This window comes from Branchiostoma belcheri, unplaced genomic scaffold (genome assembly GCF_001625305.1).
Source record: "Branchiostoma belcheri isolate BF01 breed outbred unplaced genomic scaffold, Haploidv18h27 scaffold138, whole genome shotgun sequence".
NCBI classification, from domain to species: Eukaryota; Metazoa; Chordata; class Leptocardii; order Amphioxiformes; family Branchiostomatidae; genus Branchiostoma; species Branchiostoma belcheri.
In genome coordinates, this window is record NW_017802802.1 from 287,987 (window position 1) to 297,271 (window position 9,285).

General features: G+C 42.1%; 1 protein-coding gene across 1 annotated transcript in view; it reads left to right on the top strand.

Moving 5' to 3' along the window:
- Positions 1-153: 153 nt before the first annotated feature.
- LOC109464378 (threonine--tRNA ligase, cytoplasmic-like) overlaps positions 154-9,285 on the top strand; it is a 19,708-nt gene continuing 10,576 nt past the window's right edge. Inside the window, exons 1-12 of the mRNA XM_019761326.1 lie at positions 154-300; positions 1,179-1,320; positions 1,682-1,795; positions 2,125-2,179; positions 2,367-2,487; positions 2,760-2,848; positions 3,328-3,519; positions 3,663-3,755; positions 3,926-3,998; positions 4,502-5,148; positions 7,491-7,565; positions 8,526-8,613. Coding sequence (XP_019616885.1) covers positions 235-300; positions 1,179-1,320; positions 1,682-1,795; positions 2,125-2,179; positions 2,367-2,487; positions 2,760-2,848; positions 3,328-3,519; positions 3,663-3,755; positions 3,926-3,998; positions 4,502-5,148; positions 7,491-7,565; positions 8,526-8,613 — 1,755 coding nt within the window. The 5' untranslated portion in view covers positions 154-234. The remainder of the gene's footprint in view (positions 301-1,178; positions 1,321-1,681; positions 1,796-2,124; positions 2,180-2,366; positions 2,488-2,759; positions 2,849-3,327; positions 3,520-3,662; positions 3,756-3,925; positions 3,999-4,501; positions 5,149-7,490; positions 7,566-8,525; positions 8,614-9,285) is intronic.

The following is a 9,285-nucleotide window of genomic DNA, read 5'->3' on the forward strand; positions in this document are numbered from 1 at the left end:
TCGAGTTATCTTGCTAAACCACACACACACAAACACACACACACACACACAGACAAACGCTACTGAAAACATAACCTTCTTGGCGAAGGTAATAAAGCAGAAACTAAAAGCTGCCATTCGTTTCAAAATCGCAAAGTGGCGTGGCTACTTGGTTGACCTTTTACCCCATGTGTTTTAGCGATTGCGAAAATTTGTGTAGTTTGTGCGAGTAGATAAACCAGTTGGCGTATCAAAATGGGCAAATTGAACGTGACTATGTTGCGTTACTTGACAAAGGAGGATTTTAGAGTGCTCACAGCGGTAAGTAGGACAAGATGAGTTTACTTTAATCCCCCGATTATGGAAGCATAGTGGTGCGCTAGTGTGGGGAGGGGGGCATATACATGGTGGAACATGTACATGCATGGTTATTATCAGCGTTTACTAGCAGTATTAAAGCTTCCCTTATAAAAAATTACATCCAACTTTGCTTCAGTGCCCTTCTTTATTACTCTTTAAATAGCAACGTACAGTATTGTTTTTGATTTCTCTCTTTTCAACATTCTGACTACAATCAAAAACCTCCTTGCTTAGTTAGAACAAGGACATAATTTAGACACAGTATAATGTCCTTGGTTAGAATCACGTGCATGATAATTAAATCTCCTTGATTTTAAGAAATGTGTCATAATTGTTTTACTGATATCTTTGAAAGTTCCATCTCAGAGGTTAAGAAAGACACCTTTACTCTACTCGGTAACAATGTCAAGTAAGTAGCACGAGGTTTAAAAAAATTTTTAACCTCCTTGGTTCAACTTGACATATAAGAAATCGTTTATTACCTTGCAAGGGATAGTTTTCGAGCTGATCACCCTTTTCTAGCTCAATGATCTGACACCTGAGTGATAAAATATTGTACCATTGGTTTTCTAACACTAGTTAGAGTGACATTAACTTGTCCTCATGCAAGTTTTACTTGTTAAACTGTATTGTATACGTTGGACCCCTATATAGATATTCACTGAAGTCTTTAAAAAAAGGAAAAATACCTACCTACCGACCCTAATTTTTCAGGACTGAAACAGGAAACACAACATTTTTTTATAGGCCTGACTGTCACTTCTACTAGAAATACAGAGAAACTTGAACCTTCCATTCTACTTTCTTTTTATTATATTTCCATACTTGTGTCCCCACAGATAGAGATGGGGATGAAGAACCACGAGGTTGTGCCTGCCAGCCTCGTTGCCTCCATCGCCAAACTCAAACACGGCGGCTGCCACAAAGTCCTGAAGGAACTCTGCAAGAACAAACTCATCTGCTTTGACAGGGGAAAGACATGTGCGTGTGTACAGTTCTTGTATTGCTCTGAGTGGCATTGTGTGGTGTGATGGTTAGGGTAATTGGCCCAGGACCCAGAGTTACTGTGTTCAAATCCCCTGACATTGTGTCCTTAGAAAAGGCATCTAACACAATTTTGCTCACTTCACTTAGGTGGAAATAAATGAATACCTAGCTGTGGTAGCTACAATGTGCGGTATCATGCCAAGTGCCCCCACAGTGAACTATTCTAGACTAGTACTGGATTGTCCCATTCTGATATGTGGTGTATTGGCATGTTCCATCCCTGTACTAAGTAGTTTGTACAAATGTGTATCAGTACCCAGCATCCTGTAGTAACCCTTCCCACAATCCCCTGCAGGGGAGGGCTACCGTCTGATCTACAGCGGTTACGACTTCCTGGCGCTGAAGTCACTGACCTCGCGAGAGGTCGTGGCCTCGTTTGGGAACCAGATTGGGGTTGGCAAGGAGTCAGGTCAGGTGACTTACTGAATTTATAGTCCAGAGTGTTATAGCGTAGCATAATAATATATAATACACACTGATACAGGACTGCATTCTATATCCCAGATGAAAAGAAAATCAGTCATACAATATGTAGTTATGTAATAAGCAATGCTGGGTTTGGAAATGAATGGTAATTTGAATATATTGTTAAATGTATTATTAAACAGATTTTACACCAACAGTTTCACAAACCATCTTTTCATCAATCCTTGTTTTAACTTGCTTGTAAATGAAATCACTGTTACAGTATGTCTACACTTGTATGTCAACAGAGCAGTGTTGCTATTTTCTGTACAGATATCTACATTGTTGCTGATGAAGAAGGGGAGCAGCTGGTCATGAAACTGCACAGGTAAAGTTGTGTTTGGCGTTGTTGTCCTTCCATTAGGTCAGTATTACATTTTTTTCTCCTACAACAGGCCATCCAACTTCTGTAGTGGATGTGTTAATAATAAGAATTAATAGAACAAGGGATTCACAACAACTCTACATACATGTACTTCATGGAGTTGTAAAGTCTTTGGTCGCTCTTCCTCCAGACTCGGTCGTCAGTCCTTCCGTGCCATCAAGCACAAGCGTGACTACCACCGGCACCGGGCAAGCTGCTCCTGGCTCTACCTGTCCAGACTGGCTGCCATGAAGGAGTTTGCTTTCATGAAAGTAGGGGAATTTCTAACCTCCAGAGTACACAAGCATTTTGGAGTACACATTTTGGCCATGCGAATATGGGCAAGGGCAAATGTTGTAACTTGTATGCATCCATGTTTGAAATTGTTAGATGCTTTTTATACATGCTACCTACTTATATTCCTTCTTTGGAGTTAAGCTATGTTGTTAGAATTACAAATGTATGTGTGAGATTCAGATCATATCACATCACGTTTCTTTGTTACTGAAGTCATGATGCAATTCCCCCCCCCCCTCCTCCCCAGGCTCTGTATGACCATGGTTTCCCTGTGCCCAAACCTGTGGACTTCAACAGACATGTGGTGGTCATGGAACTGGTCAATGCCTACCCAATGTGAGTAGAACTTTTAGAATGCAAACTTAAGTAGAGGAGTTGAGTACTTACTTCCCTACTCTTGCAACCCCCTACCTCCGTATGTAATTGCTGCAGTTTTGTAATTTCACTAACAGTCCAGACTGCAGAGGAATATAGTGATATGATGACGAAGAATTTCTGCAAATGGCAGCTTTCCATGTTGAAAATCCAGCTGGCGTGCCAAAAGGGCCTTTAAGTTAAGATAATATGTTATTTAACCAGGCCTAACTTTGATTTACATTATACCATTCTGATTGACACTTAGTTGTGTATGTATTGTTAACTTGGGTTTTTCATTTATTGCATTTATCAGTTTCTCTTATTTTATTGTTTATGTTACTCTGTTTATGTCATTCTGTACAGGGCTCACCTATAAAGCAGCATGGCAAGTACTGAGCATGCCTACCCTTTACAAAGATAACTGAAAAATAAATAACCAAATTTGTTACCCCACCCAGGTGCCAGGTCCATGACGTAAGCGACCCTCCTGCTGTGTATAACGAGTGTATGGAGCTGATCGTGAGGTTTGCGAAGCACGGTCTGATCCACGGAGACTTCAACGAGTTTAACCTGATGCTGGACGACAAGGACAGGGTGACAGTGATCGACTTCCCTCAGATGGTCTCCATCTCTCATCCTAATGCTGAATGGTCAGGAATTATCATGGCTATTGTAGAGTACTTGAAGTACAAAATGTACTTGCAATTTATGTAAATTATGTTTTTGTAAAATAAATCATTGTGCATGTACCATCAGTATTTTAAAGCTTAGTTCCACCTTTTCCCACCTACAGGTACTTCAACAGAGATGTCCAGTGTATCCGAGACTTCTTCCAGCGTAGGTTTGGCTACGAGAGTGAGCTGTACCCAACATTCGATGACGTCAGGTCAGGAGAATATTTGAGTGCAATTTTAGACTAGAACTGGTCAAAACAACACAAGCACACACCAGTCACTGGCTCACCTTGTTAACAGACTCTACTTAATCTAAGTGCGTAAGTGATGTAACTAGACGTTGCCTTATTTGAGACTTTAAATGTGCCCTGCCTTATTCCAGACGTGAGTTTGACCTGGATGTGGAGGTTGCTGCGAGTGGTTTCACAAAAGAGATGCAGGAGTCCCTGGAACAGGTTGGTGATTATGTGTATGTCATAGCCATGAAGTAACTAACTAATAAGAATTACTGTCAGTTTAAATTGATATCTAACACCACCTTTTCACTAAATGCTGCGACCCCTGAAGAACCAAAGATTTTATATAACTTTTTTGTAATTTGTTGTCTTTTAAATCTTTATTAACTTTTGCAACGTACATGTGTACATCATATACTAATTATATGATAAAATTACAAATCCAGTTTTGGATCATTGTCAGTGATCAATTGGTACTACATAACAGTCGAGTGGAAAGGGGTCCTAATCTATTAATCATGTATTTCAGAAGTGTGATGCCAAAACTCCCATTACTCCAGAGTACTGTAATCTGCAAAAGTCTGAACTCCTTGCTTTGTCAGGAATCCTTAAATATGACATTTGTTAGCCTTTCTGGTACTAGTAACTTTTTTGTCTTTCAGCTGACTATGTGTTGCCATTGGCTGAATTAAATTATCACTTATTGTCTGTTTTATACACAGGGAATGGAGGAGGAGGCTTCCACCAGCAAACTGAAGAAGTTAGAAGCATCTCAACAGGATGACGAGGATGGAAGTAGTGATGAGGATGAGGAGGAAGATGAGGTGGAAGAAGAGGAAGAAAATATTGAAGGCAAAAGTGATCAGTCTTCCAGACCTCCCGAGTCGGGAGCAACAGCTGGTACAATGCTAGAATCTTCAACATTTTTACACAGTAATGCAGTGGACACTGAGAAATCTGCAGACAATGAAGACCAGAATGAGCAGGAAGATGTTGTGACTTGTGATAGAGTTACAGAACAAGAGAGAAAACAAACTGATGATGATGAGGAGGGCAGTTCAGAGGAGGACGACTTGAACTTGGAAGATTTAAGCATGGCGAATCGTAGCCAGCGCCCGTTTCGTGACTCCTCCAGCCAGAGCAAGCCGATGTCTCACAGGACCAGGAGTTCTCCCAGCGTGAGCAGCACCGTCTCCCAGGCAACCATGGACAAGGACTACGTCCGAGCCAAGGTGAAGCAGAGCCTGGCCAAGAAGAAGAAGGCGGTGCAAAAGAGAAGACTACTGAAGGGGGAGGCCGGCGCGGTTACCAGGACACGCAGGGAGAACAGGGACAACATCAAACAGAGCCTCTCTTCTGTCTGGTTCTAGCAGTGTTCAACTTCTAGCTAACCTGGAATTTTTTCAGCCATCTCAATTTTGTTTGAGATGACTAAATCATGTGAGCATCAAAAGCATGAGGATTCGAGCCAGAGGTGCAACAATTCTAGGGAGCATGCTCTCCTGAAAAATTTTGAAATCTTGAAATGTTGCTACTTTATAAAGGATGCAAAGCATGTGGGATGTTAATAAACATGAAGCACACATTTACATGGCTTGTACATTTTTTTGCCAAGATGTAAGATTCAGTATAGAATCATTCTAGAATCTGTAAGTCATCTTTGTGTTATCTACTAGTAATTTATAAGCTCCTGTTGTCCCAACATAGAAAAGAAACAACCATTACTATGCGGGGCATCAAACATTAACTACCTGACTGATACATGTAATGTTAACAGTGTAAAAGTTGACAAGAGTATATGAGTGATTCTGGCATAATTCTTGATGAGAGTAGAACCTATTACTGTTAAGGTTTGAACCTTCGTGCTTCTCGATCTAGAATCGTTCTTAGACAGGAAGGAGTTCTGACTATCAAGATCGACTACTTCCATGTCTCGAGTTTTCATTATTTTGTCAATAATGAAAATGAAATAAAAATTTTAAAACGCCAATATACTAACTTTCATGAAAGTTCATCTGTGTTGGTAGTTACATGTTTAAAGTTAAAACTTTTGATCCAACACAAAAATTCTCTCACCTAGAGCTTTCAACCAGTCACTCTGGTCTTCCTCAGTAGACTGACCCAGTGAAGCTTGTCACGTGGCTTCTTTGAAGTGTGACATCAACACTGGGTCAAAGGTATCTGGTAGACGATGTCGGCCCCCGTCGCGGTTCAATGTAGGGTGATGGGCCCTGATGTAAATGGCTTCCTTCACCCCTCTCAAGAAATAGTCTTGTTCAGTGTCTAAAATCCTTACAGTGTCAAGTGAGACATGGTGTCCGGGTGACTCTATGTGAATGTGTTGAGACACCTCTGAACTGGCAGAGCTAGGCTGTGTATGTTCCTGAAACCTGGCTTTTAGAGACCTCTCCGTTTCACCAATATAAGTTTCCTGGCAGGGCCCCCTGTTGTTCTTGCCCTGGCAGGGGATGTGGTAGATGACACCACACTTCTTCTCTTTGGGGGTTTTATCCTTGGGCGCAACAAGAATGTGTCTTAAAGTAGTGGTTGGTTTGAAACAAGATGCAATCCCGTGGGAAATGAAAATCCTCCTGAGAGCTTCAGACAAGTCCTTGATGTAAGGCAGGACCACCAACCCCTTGGACTTTGTTCCTGCTGAGGGTTTGGTGTTAGGAGGTTTTGGGCAGGTCGCTTTGTTGATGGCCCACTGGGGGTAGCCACAAGTTTTTAATGCCTGGGTCATGTGGGACTTCTCAGTCTCTAAATCCTGTGGATCTGACACTATGGTGTTGGCTCTGTGAAATAGAGTCCTAATCACCCCTAGTTTGTGGTCAAGTGGATGGTTAGAGTCAAAGTTTAGGTATTGATCCGTGTGTGTGGGTTTCCGGTAAATCCGTATCTGTAGTGACCCATCCTCCTGTATGAATGTAAGGGTGTCAAGAAAAGGTAAAGATCTGTTCTGTTCCTCCTCAGTAGTAAACTTAATATCAGGGTCTAAACTGTTCAGAAAGTCTGTAAATTCCTGTGCATGTACTTTCTTCAACTTCGTGTGAGTGTCATCACATAACGATAGCACCAAAGTGGGGGGTGGGGGGCAGTGTTAATAGCCAACTGTTCTAGATGTTCCATGTAAAGGTTACAGACAATGGGAGAAACTGGGGAGCCCATTGCTGCACCATGAATTTGCTGATAAAACACTTCATTGTGTACAAAGTACGTGCACTCCAAACAGATCTTTAAAAGGCTTACAACATGTTGGGGAGTGAGAGTTGTACGTTGTGCTAGTGTGGTGTCGTTCTGGAGTCTACTTGCTATAACATCCAAAGCCTTATCAATAGGAACTGAGGTAAACAGGGCTGTAACATCAAAGGATCTGAGTTCCTCGTCCTCTTCTACACGTTGGTCTTTTATGAGTTCCGTAAAATGTTGGGAGTTCACAATATGATGGGGGGACTTGCCAACCAAAGGAGAAAGTATGTCAGCCAAGAATTTTGCACTGGGGTAAGTAATGGAACCAATACTACTAACGATGGGTCTAAGTGGTACACCAGTCTTATGAATCTTTGGAAGTCCGTAGAATTTCGGTGGAGTGTCTGTTGTAGGGTAAAGTTTTCTATAGGTAACTCTATTAAAGCCCTGTTCCTTCTCAATTTGTTGTAAGACACTTACCAGCTGTTTCTTGTACTTAGGAGTCGGGTCTTTCTTTCCCAGTCGGAGATACGTGTTTTCGTCGTCGAGTAACCAGGAAACTTATATTGGTGAAACGGAGAGGTCTCTAAAAGCCAGGTTTCAGGAACATACACGGCCTAGTTCTGCCAGTTCAGAGGTGTCTCAACACATTCACATAGAGTCACCCGGACACCATGTCTCACTTGACACTGTAAGGATTTTAGACACTGAACAAGACTATTTCTTGAGAGGGGTGAAGGAAGCCATTTACATCAGGGCCCATCACCCTACATTGAACCACGACGGGGGCCGACATCGTCTACCAGATACCTTTGACCCAGTGTTGACGTCACACTTCAAAGAAGCCACGTGACAAGCTTCACTGGGTCAGTCTACTGAGGAAGACCAGAGTGACTGGTTGAAAGCTCTAGGTGAGAGAATTTTTGTGTTGGATCAAAAGTTTTAACTTTAAACAATATACTAACTTAGTAACATATATAAGTGAAGTTGTGCAGAATATGGATTATGGATAGCTAAGGACAATAGGTTTAACCAAAGTATACTTCTCCGCAGTCACCACTGGCCGCTAGCGCTTGCCTCTTAAAAGTGGCTCACGGCAATTTCTCGACAGATGGCGCTTTGATCACTTTTGATTACTAGTAACGTTACAATGTTGCATCATCCCGGATGCAGGTGCATTTCGCGAGGGTATGAAAAGGTTTATATGGGTAGCTATTTAACCAGCAATATCATATGAATTACAAGAATGGAAGCAGAGATACGATATTTATCAGTTCTTCATAGAACTGTTTATGTAATTGGTTAATTGTATGTTAACCGCTGCAACTTAAAATGTCGAGAATCGGAGACTCGAATTGATAGATGGCCATAAATTTCATGTAATCCTCCATACACCTCCTCACCACATGCGCATGAAGCCGTGCGCAGTGTGTACCACTGAGATAACATGGCGGACCAAGTTGCGGAGGGAGTCGCGAAAATGGACATCCAGAAAGACGCGAAAAAGGCACGGTGACCCGTCCTATCTCCTCCATTTTCAGCTTAATTCCAATCTAGGGAAGCGTCTATGATCGCCAGGGGCGCAGTATTGGGGCTTGCCAAGCGAATCGGTCGTGAGATACGCCGAAGTATGAGCGCTAGTTCGGTAGGCCGGACCACGTTTTACGTTGCATACCTATGGCTTTGGGTTTCTGTTCAGACCATGTGCGTTCTGCTATAATTATGTGTCCTCATAGATGTGTGGGTCCGATTTTAGTGGAAACCAGCTTCAAATGACTTAACGCAAGGGAGGCACAGCCTTGGTTGTTCTCCGCTTTTTGCACCGTCTGACTCCGAAAACAGTGCTGCATCGTTATCGATTTTTTGTGCTGCAGATGCCGTGATTTTTTTGTTGGGTTCGGGATGAAATATAATATTTTTATTTACCGATAATGATCGTCCAAATCTGTTACTCAAACCTATTAACTTATCACCACAGTATTTTCCGTGAGCTGTAGTCAGTCAGTTACATGTATGTTTTTGTACGTTTTAGATGACGTAGTTTGTTAGATCTAATGTCGTCTCGCGTGTGACACGTAGATAAACTTCGTCAGCTGTGTAGTATTTCATGGGTTACTTATTATTTTTCATGCCCCCCTCCCCCTTTTAAAGGAGGTCCCAGTATTGGGTTAACCTTTTTGTGCCGATGAACAGTGTTATGGATACTAGTGTTGAACGATGTAAGTCTGTACAATATCTCCTGTGCACATGTCAATTATGTTCTCTAGGGGTGGGCGTGAACAGGGTGGGGCAGGGGAGTTGAAGGGCATGTGTGTGT